The sequence below is a fragment of the Bos indicus x Bos taurus genome, chromosome 10, assembly GCF_003369695.1.
Source record: "Bos indicus x Bos taurus breed Angus x Brahman F1 hybrid chromosome 10, Bos_hybrid_MaternalHap_v2.0, whole genome shotgun sequence".
Taxonomy (NCBI): domain Eukaryota; kingdom Metazoa; phylum Chordata; class Mammalia; order Artiodactyla; family Bovidae; genus Bos; species Bos indicus x Bos taurus.
Genome location: NC_040085.1, coordinates 15,862,520 through 15,882,446, shown reverse-complemented (window position 1 = coordinate 15,882,446; position 19,927 = coordinate 15,862,520). Strand labels below are relative to the sequence as shown.

Here is a 19,927-nt window from a genome sequence, read left to right as displayed (position 1 = left end):
TATGAATATCTAAGATAGATGCTTGAACTGTCTCCAAACAGTATAAAAACTAGTCAAAGAGACCAAGATATTGTAAATTTTGCAACCTGAAAACCATTTTTGTATCAACCAGCTGATGATGTTAACAGGCACGGTAGAGATTCAGAGAAATGGGGTTCTGGCTGAAAAGTTGGGCTACATGGAAAAGGTTTTATGAAGTAGAAAGAATTGTTGAGGCTAAAGGATAAATTAAGATCTATTTGGGCAAAGCAAGGAGATGAGGGGACTTCCAGGCATAAGAAACACCAAGACAGAGGGCATGATCTCAGGAATGAACAAGGCATGTGCATTTTGGCCAAGTAAACACTCTGATAATGAAGTTAGATGGAGAGAAAGCCAAAGATGCCTTCAGAGACAATGGAGAAAAGGAATGCTAGAGCCTTCAGGATAGTATAGACCATTAGGCCCAAGGCCAGCCACTGGGAAACAGGGAAACAATTCAGAAATGCAGACCAGAGGTGAAGGTGAGAGAGGCCAGTTCTTCCCATGGACAGTTCATGGCCTAGACCACCCCCCTTTGTTGCTCAGTGGGCTGTAAGAGCCCATCCGTCAGAGGAGGGGAAACCTAAGGCTTTCTGTAATGAAGACAGTGAGAGTGAGATGGAGGTGTTGGCTCCCAGATGCAGTTTGGCAAGGGAACCAGAGTCTCCATCACTCCAGGTATGTCTCTGAAGGTTCACTGCTTCCTGACGCTCACGAGGGCCTCAGTGGGACTCAACTCAGTCAGTACTGCTCACTCACATTTAGGGTTCCTGGTGCCCAACTTCCAAACACAGATTTGGTGGTATGGGAGCTTTCCATCATTGCTGTGCCCTGGGGATCTTAGAACCTAGAGCCTTGGAACGTGTGCTTCTGTGGCTAATTCTGAATTAAAATGAATGATGAGGATCTAGAAATAGCTGGACTTCCACACTGAAAAGTTGATCCAGTCTTGCTAAGCCTACCTTCTGAGATGTCATCAGTGGTAGGAGGCATTTATCTTACTAAAGTGGAACAGGATGTTTTTCTCCCGGGGCTCTGGCAGATGGACCCCTAAAGATCTCCAGATTAATAATGACTCATTCTTTGTTTTCAGACAAAAATGTTGCATTGAGGTACCTGGGGATAAAAGTAAAAGGGGCTTCATTTTTTAAGGACTTCTTCTTTAGTGTTTATTTTTATTGATTTGCTTGACTGAGCCGCATCTTGGCTGTAGTACGCAATATCTTTAGCTGTACCGCACTAACTCTCAGTTATGCCATGTGGGGTCTAGCTCCCGGATCAGGGATCGAACCTGGACTCCCAGCACTGGGAGCTCATTCTTAGCCATTGGACCACCACCTAAGTCCCTAAAAGAGGGCTTTAAAAAGCCAAGTTTAGGGATCAATATCCAGGTTTTTTGACCCAAAATCTAATTAATAGGAATTTTCCAAATCTGACGGTCACTAGGCTGCTTATTTATCCCACAATTATTTCTTAAGCACCTAGCATATGGCAAAGACTAGGGACACAGCAGTGATCTAGGGACAGGTCCTAGTTATCACAGAGCTTATATTCCAGGGAGCCAGGATGAAGAGTTTTGTCCAGCTGTACTCATACAAGGCATATAAAGGACTTGAGAGAGGAAATTCAAGCGCTCCAAATCGTGGCAACCACCAAATGCTGTGCCACGGAGTATGGGCATTATCCTATAGGCGATAGGAGTCTCTGGAGTATTTTGAACAGAAAGTGACTCGATCAGCTCCACATTATAGACAGCTCATTTGGATGATGAGCTCAAAGAAAAAACTGAAGTAGGGGGAGCAGGAGAGGGTGACTAAGAAGGAAACCAGGGGTAAGGAAGCTGGGCAGAGAAACGACAGCAAATATGCACATGGGGAAAGCCCAAGGGTATCAACTAGTAAAAACAAGAACTGAGAGAGGCTAAAAATCACCCCAATTCTCTGACTTCACTAACTGCTCTTTCATTTTGATCTCTCACTAGCAAAGTTGAGCAACAGTAAGCCTGCCCTGGTGTCACCCTGCACGGATCTCAGTTGGCTTTAAGTCTCACTCTCAGCCCCCTCAGCCTTTCCTTGCGGTCTGTGGCATTGCACCCTCCAGACCAATGCCATCCAATAGAACTTTCTGTGACAATGGAAATACTCTGTCAACCTGCACTGTCCTACACCGTAGGCATCAGCCACATGTGGCTACTGGGGTCTCAACATGAAGGTTTAATTGCTAACTGAATTTTTAATTTTACTTGACGTTTGTTGTTGTTCAGTCGTATCCGACTCTTTGTGACCCCATGGACTGCAGCGCACCAGGGTTCCCTGTCCTTCTCTATCCCCCAGAGTTTGCTTGATGTTGGTTAGTGTAGCTAAAGACTATCACACTGGACAGCATGGTCTAGACCCTCTCCAGACTGACAGCCACTGGCTCTAGGATCTAAGCGAGAGTTTAACCAGGACTCAAAGTCAGGTGTCTGGCCCCCATAACAAACCCCTTTCTCCCTCTGAGGTCAAACTGTGTCTGGTGGCACTTTAACCTCAGCTTTCTTGTGGCCACATTCTCTCAGCACTTCCACACCCTTCCACATCACCCTCTCTGGTCCCACCCATGACTCCCGCTAACGACTGACACATCCACTGGGGTGTGGTATTAGCTAATGGCTTCCCGTCTCTTCCCTCCCAGCAAAAGAATTCTGCCATAAATCCTTAACCCACAGTGATGTCGTCCTCTCAGGCACATGGAGATTGGAGGGGAGCAGGCAGAATCCTTTGAAGCCAGAGCTTTGGGTGTGGCTCACAGGTGACCATGGACAACCCTACCCATAGGCAGCTCTGCCTTGATTCAGCATCCCAAGGCCATGCCAAGGGCTGATTCCCCTGGTTTCCATCCAGCTGGATATCTGCGTTGCCAAGGCCACCCTGACTGGCTCGGCACACGGGGTGCGTCCTACATCACTGGTCTGCAAGACTTTGCCTGTGTGGTGAGAAAGCTAGGGGAGCAGAGAACCACGGGCCCCGGAAGCTGCCATCCCAGCTCTGCTGTAAACTTGCTGGGTGGCCCCAACGTGTTAATCCTCCTAGTAAACCTCTGCTTCCTCCTCCAAACGCAGGAGGTCTGAAAGAATAAACACTGGGGGTTGCTTTAAAAACACAGAATCCCATGAAAATACTGAGTCTTCTTCTCAGCACTAAAGAAAAGCCTCCTGCAGCTCCTGCTTTCCTGGGGCGGAAGAATAGAAACTGTGTATTACTGGGTAGCGCAGTTATCATGGCAATCTACTGGCAGTATCAAGAGCTGCAATTACTAAAATTATTTCAGTTTATTAAATATAACTTTATATGGAGAAACTCTCATAGCTTCTCAGGAGAGCCTGGTCAGGAAAAAAGATGAGGCAATATCCCCACTTGACAGATGAAATTCCTGAGACTCAAGGAGCTGGTATGAATTGCTCAAAGCCTTGTAGCTAGTAAATGGGAGAGCCAGGGCTTAGACACAAGGGTTCTGATTTAGAGCCTAAAGCTTTTATCAGTGAGAGAAATCTCCTGGTGATGTGGCCCATCTTCCAAGTTCATGCCAGCCTATTACAAACATCACACTCCTGTCAACACCAGCCCAAGACGGGGAGACCACCCTAGACTCTAAGACATGTGGCTTGCTTTGCTGGGTCTCTTTTCTGTGCTTGCTTTGTCCTGCCAGAACTATGTTGTTGCTTCCTAGGCCTTCTGAGCTTTTGCAAAAGTTCCTATTAAGTAGAAAAATGGGCAGCATCCCTAAGTAGCCCTGAATTGCTAGTTTCCTTGAATGGTAGGCAGGGCCTGGCAGAGTGTGTTCACTGAGAGCCTGGTCTCTTGGCCAGGACCCGTAGTTTGTGCCTGTCCCTGAGTCCTGTCCGTTGTGAGCAGAAGGTTTCTAGAATGTTCTTTCCCACCTCAAACCTGAGAATGTGACTTGCCAGCCCCATATAGCCCTATTCTTGCCCATCACTGGCATCTGGACTCAGGCCTTGGTTGGAGGGAGGAGGAAAACAACCATCTCCTAACCTGGGTCCTTTTGGTCCACAGAAGTCAAGGACCCCAACCCCACTGTGTACCAGCTGAGAAGCCCCCAATCCAGTGACACTTCTGTCTGCCTATTCACCGATTTTGATTCAAATCAAGTCAACATGGAAAAAATCATGGGGTCCGAGGGGAGCACGGTGCACAAAACAAACAGCACCGTGCTCAACATGGAGATCCTGGGATCCAAGAGCAACGGGATAGTGACTTGGGGAAACACCAGCGATGATGGATGCGAATACACCTTCAACGAGACCATTCCCTTCGCCTCCAGCTTGGGTGAGTGCAGCCTGGGTTCTGCTCTAAGTTGTCTCCTCCATCCAGAGGCTCATTTGTGCCCAGGGCTCAGGTTTGTGACATCTAAAAGCTGCTCTGATTGGTGGTCTCAACCTCATCAACTGTCAGCAAAGACCCCTCCCTTCTCATTCCTGAGCATCAGTGAGCCCCAGCCAGGCAGGTCACAGAACGTCCTAGACAAATAGCAGAGGGGGAAGAGGCCTGAGAGCACGAGGGCCCTGAAGCTCACCCTCTCTGAGTCCCCACCCCCTGCCTCTGCTCAGCCCCTCACTGCTCCTCCAGGCTCCGGTGTGCTTCTCCCAGATCCCTCCTTTTACTCCTCCCTCTTGGCCAAAGGACTTTCCCAGCTCCTAACCTCATTCATTCATTCACTCAGCAGTTGCTGATTGTGCCTGTATAATATGCCCGGTGCTGCCATGGAGGAAAAAATGCATACGATGAGGGGTCTGCTCTGAGCAAGCCCCATTCCAGTTGGGGGAGACCAACCATCAACAAGCAGAAATCTAAAGAACTCCAGATTATCATACTTGCTTTAACTTGGAGTTGGGGAAATAGCCACCCTACGGACAAAAGTCAGAGAAGGCCCTCTGGGGAAATGCTATCTGAGCTGAGATTTCAAGGCTAAGGAGGTACCAACCATAAGAAGAGAAAGGAACTTACAGAGTCAGGAGCACAGTGAGAAAGGCAAAGGGCAGGAGGAGATGAGATGGAAGAGATAGGCCGGAGCCAGATCACAGAGCCTTGCCCGTCATGAGCGGGAGACACTGTTTGGTACAGTGAGGAGATATTGGTTGCCTATAAGCAGTCGAATGACACCCAATTTACTTTATAAAAAAAAAATCATTCTGGGGACTTCCCCAGTGGCTCAGTGGTAAAGGATCTGCCTGCACTGCCGATGAACCCACTGGCAGGCAGATCCCTGTTCAGGAAGTCCCACATGCCATGGAGCAACTAAGCCCCGTGTGCCACAAATACTGAGCCTGTGCTCTAGAGCCCAGGAGCCAAAACTACTGAGCCCATGTGTTGCAACTATTAAAGCCTGTGCACCCTACAGCCCGTGCTCCTCAACAAGAAGCCACCACAGTGAGAAGCTTTGACACCAAAACTAGAGAGTAGCTCCCGCTCGCTGCAACTAGAGAAAGACTGAGCAGCAAGGAACGTCTGGCACAGCCAAAATAAATAAATAATTTTTTTTTTAACCACCCTGACTAGAGTGGAAAATGGATTGTAGGAGCCAAGAGTGCAAACGGAAAAGAAGCTCCTGCAGCAGAGAGATGATGGGGGCCAGGATGGGGTTGTGGCAGGGGAGTTATTCATTTGATATTTTGTTTTTTATTTCTTTAACTAAGGCACTGGGCCTTAGTTAGGACATTTGAACTCTTGTGGGATCTAGTTCCCCAACCAGGGATAGAACCCAGGCCCCCTGCATTGGGAGCACAGAGTCTTGGTCACTGGACCATCAGGGAAGTCCCTGTGGCAGGGGAGTTAAAAGCTCAACACTATTTGGGATTCAAAGCTAGAACCATGCAGGACTGAAAAGGAAAAGAGGGAATTGAGGAATGTGGCTGGATTTTCTTTCTGAGCAGCTGGGTCAATGATAATGCCATGTACTGAGTCAGAAAAAACAAGCAAACAGATTTGGGGTTCAGGGGTCAAAACCCTGTGGGACAGATGAAAGCACCTGTACCCCTTATGGCACTTCTCACTGTGTCTGCCTTACTTCCTCTATGAGACTCCAGATTGGAACTCACCCAAGGGTGGGCTCTGATGGCTCCTTGTGTCATGTAACATGCGCTTAGCACAACCAGTATTAAGTAAATGAAATGGTGCCTAGAAGCCAGGGGGCTGGCCTTTCGAGGGTCAGTGGTGGCCTCAACAGGTGGTCCCATGTGGGACAAATTCCTTCCAGATCTCTCCACAAGGAGGCATGGAAAGGCTTCTGGGGTGGGAAGTCAGAATGCTCAGGACTCTAAGAAAAATGTCTTTATTTCTCTTTTTAGAAATCTCCTGTAATGCCAAGCTGGTAGAGAAAAGCTTTGAAACAGGTAAGGAAGGGGTCCATCCTGGCTTCACACAGGTCTGGGGAAACGATGAACCCACAATCACCCAGACGGGATAGAGGCAGTGTGAAGGAACATGTGGATCTAGGAATGAAGTTCTAAGGAAAAGAATAGCAGTTCAAGCCCCGTTCAAAGCTGCCTGGGGACATTCTTGAATCCCTAGACTCCTCTCACCATCTCTAATTTTCTTTTCCACTCTAAGAACTTCGAGGATAAGTCTAGTTTTGCTAGCCCAATGACTCATTCCCAGGCCTCTGTATTCCTTTCAGTGGCTCCACTGTCCACAGAGATCAAGAGAGCTTCTGGGTGGCCCAGCTGGGAAATCTCAGACCAGCTCACATAAAGCCCTAGACTAACCAGGTCTTCCCAAGGATGTTCTCCCTCCATAGCCTGGGGGTTTTGCCTTCTTTCAAGAAGAGCAGCAAAACTCATGTGGGCAGTGACCTTGGCTCTCAAAGATCCCCACCATTCCTCACCACCTACTCTGGGCCCACGTTCATTTCCATTTGAGTCATTTGTACTGAGTCATCCCTCTTGGGCTTCCCTTGTGGCTCAGCCGGTAAAGAATCCACCTGCAATGTGGGAGACTTGGGTTCAATCCCTGGGTTGAGAAGATCCCCTGGAGAAGGAAAAGGTAACCCACTCCAGCATTCTGGCCTGGAGAATTCCCTGGACTGCATAGTCCATGGGGTCGCAAAGAGTCAGACACGACTGAGCGACTTTCACTTTCACTTTCATCCCTCTTATGGTTCCACCACTAGATTCTCACTAAGGGGCACTGACCCAGGGTGTTGCGTGTGCCAAGTTCTGAGCATTCACCATCCCCATCCACTGAGAGGCTCAGCCCTAAATCAGAGAGTAAGCGCTGTTAGTGTTTCCCTTTGGAAATGAAATGCTGTTGACACTGGTGCGTGCGTGCTCAGTCACTAAGTGGTGTCCGACTCTTTGCAACCCCATGGACTGCAGCCCACCAGGCTTTTCTGTCCATGGAATTTTCCGGCAAGAATACTGGAATGGGTTGCCATTTCTTACTCTAGGAGATCTTCCCAACCCAGGAATCAAACCTGCATCTCTTGCGTCCCCTGCATTGGCAGACAGAATCTTTACCACTGTGCCCCCTGGGAAGCCCATGTTGACCCTAGAGGGATGTACAGATATGTTTATGAGGGGATGGTGCACCAAAGCTCAAAGGGAGAGGCAGATCCAGGCACTGAAGCTCACCATACTCCCCACCCTGCTTTCGGTGTCACGGGGGCTGTGCAGACCTGTGCCATGACTGCTGTGGCTCCTTGTTTTTGCAGATATAAACCTAAACTCCCAAAACCTGTCAGTGATAGTGTTCCGCATCCTCCTCCTGAAGGTGGTCGGGTTTAATCTGCTCATGACGCTGCGGCTCTGGTCCAGTTGAGGTGAGCTGACATCTCAGCCAGACGGTGGGGCCCTGGGGGCGGGTCCCCAAGCTCTGAAAAGGAACTTCCCCCAGGCTCTTGCTTTTAGGGCCTAAGTCTGGACCCACCAGACTCCTCTTTTCCTGTTCATGGTTCCTCTTGTTAATAGCAATGGCCCCAGATACTTAAGAAACACAATACACTCCTCAGGTGACATTGGTCACTGCCTTTAAGCCACGTCTCACCTAAAAAGTATGAGGAACAGTTGCTATTATCCTCATTTTGGGAATAAAGAAACTGAGGCCAAGGAACATCAAGGCCACACAGCTAATGAGTGGAACTTAGGAGACACTTAGGGCCCAGACTCACTCATACCTATGCCTTCCATTGTACCCCATTCATTGCAAATTTTATGGGGCCCCCCATTCCTTTCCTCAGGTCCTCTAACCCCAATGTGGTGAGGCAGTATTGTATTTGTTATCCACCCTAAATCTGACTAGAATCTCCAGACCCTTTCCCCCAGTGTCCCAGGTCATCCCACTGACAAGACCATCTCATCAAAAAGAACTCTGGGTCCATTTGCCCCTAGAACTCTACAAACAGAAGCATCCTCATCACATCCCTGACTGTCCTGAATGTCATCACTATGCAGCCTGACCCTGTTCTTCCTCATCCCAGGTCACCGACAACCTGAGAGCCCCGTGCTCCCTCGCCCCTTGCTCCTCGTCGCCCTTCCTCTCCCTCTTCAAGCAGAGAGGCGCACTCTCTGCCCCCATGGATGAGAAGGCTCCCTCCTCCTCTCTGGCCTGGCTGGCCATAACACCAACTGGATCCTCCAGATACTGGTGATCAAGATGCTGACAAGCTGCCCAGCACGGCTGCCACCCACTCTCTTCCTCACTGCTGCTTGTCACTGCCTGGCATTCTTGGCAAAGTCGGGGGGCTGCTGCAGCCTCTCCTGGCTGTGGGGACACTCCCTCCCCACCCCCACCCCCCAGAGACTGCCTCTGATGTCCCACTGGATGGTGGATCCCCAGTGGGTTCTCCTGGGCTCTAGCTCCTGGAGAATGTTGTGTGTTGTTTATATTTTTTTACATAGTGTTCATAAAAAAATATACATCACCCTTTTCCCCAACATGTGGGGAAAAATTATCTTTTCACGATCTAGGCCCTGCTCTTCTGTGTATCCGAGCCACATTGTATATTCTGCTGCCACGGCTTCAATAAAAGCGATTTGGAAGAGACTGTGCTTCTGTTTGACTGAGTTTGGTCCAGGTCATTTTCAGCTTGCTGTGGATCACTAGCTGGGCAGAAAGAAACCAAGCCATCTATCCATGAGGACTTTCGGTGGGCCTAACTCAACAAGCTGCTTAAGTCCACCTTTTCCTGGAAAAACCTCCAAAAAATTCCACTGAGAAGGCTGTGCTGGGGGCCAGGAAAACCCACTTAAAAGCCTGGATCCCTGCTCTTCCACTGGGCAGCTCATAGCAAGAGGCCCATGTACATGGGTGGTAATGACCTGTAGCTGAAATCTGGCAGACAGGGACCACACAGCAAGTGTCCCCAAAAGGCCACCCACTGTCTCTTGTCCTGAAGAAACATTTCCTTTGCCTTTCCTTTCAGACTGGATTCCCACTGAAACTGTGCATTGCTCTACAAGCTCATGGCTGGGGACCACCTACCACTCCACTGCCTGGATGCCCACCAGAGGCTCAGCCCCTTGGAGTGTCAGTCTAGGAGTGGGGAAAAGGGGGAGAAGAGGGTGACCCTAGCCAGACTTTGTGCTCCCACAACCCTGAATGTGAGAACAAGGAAAGCAGAGATGAGCTCTCTCCTCTCAAGCCCAGGGAGTTGGCCAAGGAGAGTAGGCGTCTCAAGCCCTCACCTAGAAGACAGGAGACGGGGTCCCCTTGGATTCTCCTGAGCCTCCTGCTGTCTTAGCACCTTTCCTGGGGTGCTTAGGAAAGGGGGGCACCCCTCAGACACCACTCAGCCATCCACCTCACAATTACCACTCTCAAGACTGGAGCCCAGTGCTTACCAATTCCTGGTGCAGGAGTGGGAGGGGGTTCTAGCCCCAAATACATCTACAGTTCACCTTTGTGTCTCTGACCACACAGCCAGAAACAAGCAAATCCTTCCGGCTACAATTCAGGTCTGTGGTTTTTTACAAGGATGGAGCCACCAGCTCAATAGGTAACATCAGCATGTCCCTCCCGTCCGCGAGTTCCAGGATCACCACCTGTAAAACCTATGCCACTTAGGACTGGAGGCTGCCTCCAGCTCCCCTCATCTCTGATTCTATGGCTTCTATAGAGGTTAAGAACCATGTTCAATACTGGCAGCCCTACCAAGGATAGTCACAGAAACCCCAGTGGTCTCTGAGCAGCCTCATGTGCAGCCTAAATACAAGTGCCTTTAAAGATCACTAAAGGGAAAGATCTCAGAGGAAATCCCATCATAGCAGGTCACTCTCACGCCCAGAAGAAGAGTTACCACCTGCAGGGAACTCAAAACTGCCTCCTCATCAGTCGAACACAATGCCAGAGACTCCACCATTGGAAATTTCTTTTAATTAAAGCATTCTCTTCCCCATATTAAATGAAAATGCCCCTGGGAGGGTTAACAGAGCAAGCCTTTATCAACTGTTAAAAACTTTAGGCAAATTAGGTCTTTTTTTTTTTTCCTCCTAAAATAGTAATCCACTTTGGTCTGTATACATAAGATCCAGGCAAAAGACTGTGTGGGTGGCTGGGGAGGCAGGTCTGCTCCTGAGACTTGGCTGCGAAGATGCTGAGGATGAAGGGGAAATGGGGCTTGTGGCAGAGGACATGGGCAGGGACTCTGAAAGGCAGTAAAGGGGCCAAAGACAGACCCCTCCAAGAACTGCAGAGGAGGCCCAGGTGGAAGGAGACCAAGGGAGCCTGTGGAGTCATGCCAGCTCAGGGTCCTCAGACGTTGGGCCCTGCAGTCACTGGACCCCTGAAGCCACCTGAGGAGCTAGGAAGGGATGCGGCAACAGTGCCCAGGGATCCTCCCAGACCCACGGAGGGAGGAAGGCCTGCTGCTTCCAGGCCCAGCCCAAGCTGAGAGTGACAAGGCCTCAGGTAGGTAAGAGGCCATCTGGAAAACAGGGTCAGCATCAGCTTGGGGAAGTTTCCCATCTCAAATCCAGATTCCTCTATCCCACCAAGAACATTCTCTCAGGTCTGAGGCTGTTAAGCCGACAGCCAACTAAGCAAGAGTGCTGAAGGGGTGATGCGGAGTCCTCGGCGGCTGTGTCCACTCTGTTCTCACGTCTGGCCCAGGCCCCACCAGGGTGTCAGAGGGGATTGAAGTGGCCTTGTGAGGAGGCCTGGGGAAGGGTGCCTATGCCCACTAGGAGGGCAGCGCTGGGCTGAGGGCCACTGCAGCAGATCCCTCCATGCAGTAAGGGACAAGACAGTGTTCAGTGTGGAGGGAAAAGGCTGCTGAGGAAACCTGAAGACATGGTCACCAAGTCCCTGAGAAGGCCCAGCCCTGAAGAGCCCCAGTCCTCAGCAGCAGGGGCCAGCCTCAGGGAGGGACAGCCATGCCATCCCAGGGTGGAATGTGCCCCCGAGGTCAGTTGCAGAGCAGAATTCTCTGGACAGACATCCTACTGCCCCCAAAAGACTTAAGCTCAGGCCAACCCTGGAGGCAGAAAAAGGGACCAAATGACTTCTCTGGACCCCAAGCCCAAGATTCTAGAGAATTCTCTGTCGCTTCACCCAGAAATCTGCCCCCTGAGTCCAAATGGAATCATGATCTGGTCAAGAAAAGGGCAGGCTAAGCCAGTATGTGCTTCAGGAACACTTGGGTGGGTTCTCAGCCCCAACAAAGCACCCCTCACCATGACCCACCATTGGAGGGGGAGCCATCTGAGTCTTAAAGAATTGTTTTCTTCTTGGTTTGCCCATAAAATCTAACCCCCAGGGGGTCACATGTAAAGCCTTTAACAGATATCACTTTAGTTATCAGGTAATACCTCAGCAAGAAAATCCATTCAACTATGAGCTCCTTGGAATGGGAAGTATATGGTGTTCATCCGTGTGTCTGTAACACCCAGCACAGTGCCTGGCACACAACTGATGTTTAATATACACTTAAGCAGCAAGTGAACAAATAAATGAGGCAGGGGGCTCATCAGGCACTGGGGAAGGAGCGAAGATGTATATGTGTATGGTGGGTGAGGGAGCATAAGAGAAAGGAAAACGGGGATTAATAGACAAGGTGGCCCAGCGAGCCACATTTTCACAATTTGTGTATGTGCGGTCGCTCAGTCTTGTCTGACTCTTTGCAACCTCATGGACTATAGCCTGCCACGCTGTCCTTGGAATTTTTCAAGCAAGAAAACTGGAGTGGGTTGCCATTTCCTACTCCAGGGGATTTTCTCGACCCAGAGACTGAACCGGAGTCTCCTGTGTCTCCTGCATTGGCAGGCAGATTCTTTACTGTTGAGCCTCCTGAGAAGGTATTTCATAATTTAGCCAAGAGCTAAGAGTAACCTGTCAAGAACTATCAGGATAAGCAGAACCTGAGTGATGGTCCCTTGGCCAGAGCAGCCTCGGGTGGGCACTCATCCAGTAGAGCCTGGGGGATGGGAAGGCACACAGGGCTTCTAGGAATCAGCCCTCCTGCTACTGAAGGACCACGCCCAGGTCCAGGGCTGCAGGTCACCTTACCATTCACCTCACTTTGTCCACATGTCCTGTCTTAAAACTCTCTCTCCATCTACCTCTGGGAGCAACCTGTGGGAAGTAGAGCTTCTGACTGATGGGTGGGTCTGGGGAGGTCTGCAAGCCCAGGCCACTGTCACTCTGTTAATGAATAGACTGAGAGGCCAGGAGGCTGGCGGGCCAGTGCCCTGCCACCTGGGACTCAGGCCTAGTTTCACCCAGACACACACATGAGTAAGGTTTCCTCTGAGTATCACACTGAGAGCTATATTTTGAAATTAATAAGCAGGTCAGACATTGAGTCAGTAGCCAGATGTAGGACAGGAAGTGGAAAAAGTCTCCCACTTCCGTGCAGGTGTTTGAGGGGGCTTGGGGCGGCCCCTCCCATTTCCATGACGTCATGGCTGCCGCGAGGGGCAAGTGGGGCACCCTTTGAAGCTCTCCCACAGAAGCCACATCCTCTGGAAAAACGAGTTAAAAATACCGAGTTAGAGATAGCATCACCCCAGGCCACGTGCCGGGGCTGGGAGGGCCGGGCCGTTACACCACCACGACCGCAGGTGCGACAGGAAGGCGGCGAGCTGGGAAGGGCCGGCGGGGCCCTAGCGGCGGCACCCACGCCCACGGTAGGCAGGGGGGCTGTGCACCCCATGGCGAGAAGTACCCCCGCCCCGCCTATCACCCCCTCCCCCCCCAGCCAAGTCCTAAGATCAAACCTTGATCTCACTCGATCACACCATTGCTTTATGCAGGACAGGCCCTCTAGGCTTCTGTCCAGCCCGCCCTCCCCGGGAGGAGTGGGGCCACATCTCCCCCTCCTACGCACAGCTGGAGCTGGTTCTCCAAGGAACCGCTCCAGGTCAGGGTTGAAGTGCAAGATGATGGTCTAGAAGGACATCTGGCTCTCAGAAGCCAAGGAGACCAGGATTCAGGATGCCGGTTGATGGAGAGCCACAGAAGGACCATGGGAATCTGAGACCTGAGTATCGCGGGGTTTGGACGTCCAGCTCTGTGGTAGTGTCCCAGCCACCCACGTGGGGGCAGCAGAGCTCCACCAAAGATGCTTCTTCTCCCTTAATCCGCTTCTTTTGAGGAAAGAAAAGCCCCAAACGCTTAAGAAAACGTCTTTTCAGAGGAAAATAAAAGGACAGGAGACTTCCTTCCAGGAGCCGAGCCCCTGCCCTTTGTCCATCACTGCCCTGGGCTCCTGCCCGGGTGATCCTGTCTCAGCCCTTGGAGGAGAGAGGGTGTAGGGTCTGGCCCGGTAGACAGCAGGGGGCGCTACCTGCCCAGGCTCACCAGGCTCCTTCATCCAGAGCATTAGATAGGAGCCCCCAGGGAGGGGTTGGGGGAGCCCCCTGGGAGCCTGGAGAGAGCTTTGGATTCAGAATCAGAGAGCCTGGGCTAGCCACCAGGATGCACCACTACCTCCTGCCCTGTGGGCATCTCACTAACCACCCACAGCTTCAGTTTCCCAATGGGATCAGTGCTCTCTCACAGGGTAGTTTAAGAACCAAGGCTCCTCTCACAGTGCATACCTGCCAAGTGCGGACACAGGCCAGGCCCCAGGGATCCAGGCTCTGTACAAACTCTAGGACTCCACACAGATGAAGCTCAAGAACAAGCAAAACTAATCACCAGCAACAGAAATGGGAACAGTAGATGCCTCTAGGGTACAAGGACTGGCTGGAAAGGGGCCCCAGGGAAGCTTCCAGGTGGTGAAAATATTCTGCATCTTGATTTGGGTGATTTACACAGGTGTATAGACACGTCAAAACAAGCCCAACTGTACACTAAGATTTGTGCATTTTAGCACAGGTAAATTATACAATAAAGTACTGTTCCTATTAACACATGCACAGATTCAGCATAGTAAACTGAATGCAAATTTTAAGGGAATGCCCAGAAAATTGAATGGAGACCCTGCCTGGGGGTCAATAGAGCTGGGTCAGGCTGGACCACCACGCTGAGATAAAAGTGGGGCTGCTGCTTCACTAGGCCAGCGCCCAAGTGAGCCTAGAGTTCTCAGCCCACCAGTGTGTCTCTGTTGCCCACAGGCATTTCTCCCCTCATTAGGGCCCCAGGAGCTTCTGGTTACACCATCTTATGCATTTTCTTTCCCCCTCCACGGCTTCCAGGAGAGCTTGAGGGAGGGGAAATTACAGCACTGGGAGGCCCTGGCAAGGCTGCAGCAGATTTTCAGAACAAAGCCAGCCCTCCCGGCCCCAGGCCACTCCAGGCTGCCCACTCTGCTCTTTGCAACATCCCTGAACACTCTTGCTTTTTATCTCCCCTCTCACCCTCTAGGGCCCTCTCTGCTTTCAAAAGGGCCCCCTTGGGGATGCCCTGGAAGTCCAGCAGTTAGGACTCTGCACTTCCACTGCAGCTGGCATGGGTTCAATTCCTGGTCGGGGAGCTAAGAATCCACATGCCACATGGTACAAGCCTCTCCCCCAAAATGGGCCCCCTTGAGTCCTGGCTAGATGTAAAGTCTGAAAGAAAGAAAGTAGACCACCCCACAATGGGTCGTTTCTCTGGGCAGCCATCGTCCCAAGCCAGAACACCATACATCATCCCAGAGGGGTCTCACCACCTTTGGGAAAAGGGCAGCCCATTCTCACTGTTTGTTTTGGAAATATGGGCACACTCCCACTCCAGAGGCAATAGGATCCAGGGGAGAGAGCCCTCCCATTGTCAGATTCTTTAAAAATCCCCCCGAGAAGCAGAAAGCATGCTTGTCTACCCTTTTCCTGAGCCACCCACACAGAATTCAGCCAAGGAGGAAAAAAAGGAACCATTAAGGAAAGAGCTTATAAATGTGAGACATGGTTGGCAGGACTTCAAAGAGTTTGAGTAGATGAAGGACTGTGGTTCAGAGAGTGGTCAGCAACTGGTCTCCATTTCATGCTTCTAGCCTTGATGGGAGGAAACTGGGCTAACATGAAACAGGACTTTTTTCCAGTGGAGACGGTGAGACACTATTTTTAGCAAACTCTAGGGAGGCCTTGCCTCTCCTTGCTGACCCAAGTTATTCCAGAGATTTACCGGGGGACGTGGGTGAGGTGACATCCTTATCTGGAATCTTTATGAAGAATAGCGTGTCTGTGCAACACCAAAGCAAATATGATCTGGCTTTGACCTTCACAGGAAAGCTAAGCAGTAGGCAGGGTATGGTCCCTCCCTTTCACAAACGGAGAAAGGCGAAGTGGCTCCCTTGCCGTCACAGTGAATGAGGCCCACATCAGCGCTAGTGGAAGCCCAAATCCCAGGTGGCTCCAGATACAGCCATCACAGAGAAAGGAGCAGGAAAAGATGGGGTCTCAGGACCAACTGATCGCCCACTCCCACCCCGCCCCAAGACTGCTGTCTTCTATTCTGTCTGGATTTCCCTTCCCTCTTCAGGACTCTTGATCGTCCTCTAGGATTAGAGTAGAGTTGCAAAACAGTTTGCTTTGGAGACACTCCTTCGGTAAATGTTGTTGATTAGTCATCTCCTGAGGCAATGCTTTCTGCAAAAGCAAACTCCAGGACTCAATCACAAGGCAACGAGAGTTAGTAAAGTAATACCTAGACACACTCCAGCTGCCAGTGCCATGACTGATGATAAACGTCTCCTTCTTAGAGAGGCTTTCCTGACCACTGTGTCTAGGTAGCTCCCACCTCACCCCATTGGTAATCACGTCATACCATTTGTGTCCTTCACTCCACTTACAGCAGTTATATTCATGTGCTAATTCGGCCCTCTTCCTGACTAGAATGTAAGGCTCAAAAAGGGAGTTACTATGTCTGTTCTGATCACCTCTGCATGTCTTGGAGAGTAGGCACACAAATATTTTTTAACTCAGTGATGAAGTCATAGAAAGAGCTTCCCCGTCAGACGTCTCTTATAGTATCTTGAAACTACACAGGGTAGTGAAAGTCACTCAGTCATGTCCAACTCTTTGCGACCCCATGGACTATACAGTCCATGGAATTCTCTATGCCAGAATACTGGAGTGGCTAGCCTTTCCCTTCTCCAGGGATCTTCCCAACCCAGAAATCGAACTCAGGTCTCTCACATTGCAGGCGGATTCTTTACCAGCTGAGCCACAAAGGAAGTCCTGATGGGGTAAAAAACATGGCTAATTTTTGAAGCCAAATGTTGGGTATCTGTAAGTTTATCTCTTGACATGCATGTGTGTGCATTGTGTGTCTGCGACATTTTCAGTAAGAAAAAGTTAAGAAACAAAGCTGTTCATCCCTGGATTTAAAAAGGCAGAGCAGTTTCAAATAGCAGAGCCCAGGGATGTCTCTAGGGACATCTAGGGACTCCCTGAGGATGTCTTTCTCCAGAAAAAGAGGAAGACCTGACCTTGGCCACCACAGTCCTTTAGCTGAAAGCCAGTAAAACTGGACGTGCAGCTGAGGGTGAAAAGCAGTACATGTGGACAGTTTTCCGCATTTCTGACGACTGCCCTCAGGGTACCAGTACGTTTGTACAGCAGTCGTATTAACAAGGTACTTTCACTTATATTTTGTTGGGACAACAGTGAGAAGTCCTATTAGCCCCATGTTAGCCTATCATTTTCTCATAAAGTCTAACCCAAGTGCTTTGAAATCAGATAGGAAAAGGATTCAAACCTTCACAGTCGTCTGAGTTTCCATTTCCTCATCTGAAAGAGAACACTACCTTCTCTTCATGGGACTATTGTTGTAGAGTCACTAAGTCATGTCCAACTCTTTGCAACCCCATGGACTGCAGCATACCAGGCTTCCCTGTCCTTTCCTATCTCCTAGTTTGCTCAAACTCATGTCCATGGTGTCAATTATGCCATCCAACCATCTCGCAGGGAAGCGTAAGTAACAGGACACTTAATACCATGCCAGACATACGGAGGGCACTCAGTGGTAGCCACTCCTGGACAGCAAGGCTGTTATCTTGTCTCTGGTGATCTCACGTGCTATGCAGCACCATGCCTGGGTGCCTAATTATTGGCTAAATTTGAGAGACAAAACAAAAGGTCTTCCGGTCAACAGACAGAAGTGGCAGAACATGTCCTTGAATCAACACCTTCAGGGCAAGCGCGGTACTTCCAGCACCAGCCGGCTGCCCAACTCGGGTCTTGAAAATGCCTCTCCTTTTCATCCCATGGACAGGTCTGCATAAGCTTGAACCCACCTATTAATTCAACCTAAGCAAGTATTTTTTTAAATTCCTCAGAAGTCTTTTTTTCTCCCTCATTTCCTTATCTAAAATCCTTGTTCTGTGAAGTATTGTTTCCTCGTGCAGGAAAAATCCATTTATTTATTTTTAATTGAAGGATAATTGCTTTACAGTATTGTGTTGGTTTCTACCAAAAGGAAAAAATCCATTTTTTATATTCGTTAAGTTTTTAAAAGTTAAAGGCAGGAAGTCATACAGCACTGAGACTGTAGAAGCCCTGAGCCGCAAGCCAAGACAGGAGCAGACACAGTCACACCGAGTCTGTACACAAGCGCCCCAGCCCATGGCAACCACCAGGGCAAGTTTGCTGAGCCAAAACCAGAGAGCAGGCCTCTCTGACCCCCACCCCCCAAGTATTTTCAACCATCATAACAAAAGTGTTTTGAAGACTAAGATGAAAGGATGTGATCAAAGAGGCCAAAGGTATTGGCTGCTAAGAGAAGAAAACACAAATGATGGTTTCCATGTGATAGGGGGCAGGAAGTGTGTGGGCAGGAGGTGCTCAGGGCCGGGCTTCCCGCCACTGCAAAGAATGGCAGGGAACAGACCATGTACAGCGCTTGTGGTGAATGGTTTCCGGCCCCACAGAAGAGCATAGAAAATAAAAATAAAGCTACTTCATAAAGGTGTTGAGCTGGAGACACCAGAAAATGCTAGACTATAGCTCACTCTGTGGCATAGTACTCAAAATCCACTGTTGCAGCATGCTCCTTTGGGCACCCATGTGTGAGACCCATAGAGGGGCACCATCACAACAGAGCTGATGGGTATCAAGACCCAGGTTGGAAGACCCATTAGATGAAAAAGATTACCCATCCTGGTTCAGTGCCTCTCGTCTAAAAAAAAAAAAAAAAAAACACCTAAGAATCAGAAATTCCATTGGGGAGAGAGGGGATGTACTTTTTAAACTTTTAAATAGTTTCACAGGTAAATTTTCTGCTTCTAGAGTTGAGAACCACTCAACTATTAAAAAGAATGCATTTGAATCAGTTCTAATGAGGTGGATGAAACTGGAGCCTATCATACAGAGCGAAGTAAGTCAGAAAAACACCAATATAGTATATTAACACATATATGGAATTTAGAAAGATGGTAACAATGACCCTATATGCAAGACAGCAAAAGAGACACAGATGCAAAGGCTTTTGGACTCTGTGGGAGAGGGCAAGGGTGGGGTGATTTGAGAGAATAGCATTGAAACGTGCATTATCATATGTGAAACAGATCGCCAGTCCAGGTTCAATGCATGAAACAATGCGCTTGGGGCTGGTGCACTGGGATGACCCTGAGGGATGAGATGGGGAAGTGGGAGGAGGGTTCAGGATGGGGAACACATGTATACCCATGGCTGATGCATGTCAATGTATGGCAAAAACCACCACATATTGTAATTAGCCTCCCATTAAAATAAATTAAAAAAAAAAAAATAACAGTTAAGACACCACTGAACAAGTGAACAAAGCTCAAAAATGGAGTTTTATTAAACTGAATTTAAAATCAAGATTCTAAAAGCCGTCTATAGGCTTTTGCCCTACTGGAAACAGTGAGAAGGCAATACGAGATCAGTGTTTCCCACTGACGGTCACTGGCTTGGGTAAATCACCTCTGAGGTAACAGCTAACCCGGTTAAGTGGGTGCTTGGTATCTGCCCTGTGTATCTCAAGATCATGGATAGACATTAAAATGTGTGTATTAGAGGCTCTGAAAGTTGTAATGTCTTCCTTGATAAAATTAGTACTATTATTCCCAGTTTTTAAGCCCATTTATACTGCTTTTCTTATTCAAAATACTGGTCTATCAATCTACACTAAAAATTGTTCAGAAGCCTCCTGATAAAGATACATACCTGCACACAAGTTTGAAAACATTATTAGTTATGAGCGAACTAATATCCCTCAGAATGGTAAACCAAGCCCCAAGGACCAACATCCTGCCTTTGTGATACAGTTTTAGTGAAACACTGACAGATCACTCGGTGATGACGACTCCTGATACAGAGCTATTCTCGAACCTCAGTGTGTATCAGAGTTCCATGGAGAGCTAAAAAACAGAGGCCCAAGCTCATTACTAAGTTCCCAGAGAATTGTGAAATAAACCAAGATTTGAGAACCACTGGTCTGGATGGGTGCTTCTCAAAATTGTAATATGCCTGTGATTCCCATGCAGACCACGTTCAAACAGCTTTTGCTTCAGGAGGGAGTGAGGTGGGGCTGGA

At 49.3% G+C, this 19,927-nt stretch overlaps 1 gene segment (V, D, J or C); it reads left to right on the top strand.

The window, feature by feature from the left end:
• LOC113899945 overlaps positions 1–9,056 on the top strand; it is a 1,425,504-nt gene extending 1,416,448 nt beyond the window's left edge. The window contains 4 exon segments of the C gene segment in view: positions 4,074–4,346; positions 6,365–6,409; positions 7,726–7,833; positions 8,491–9,056. Of these exon segments, the coding sequence occupies positions 4,074–4,346; positions 6,365–6,409; positions 7,726–7,832 (425 nt within the window).
• Positions 9,057–19,927: the final 10,871 nt, after the last annotated feature.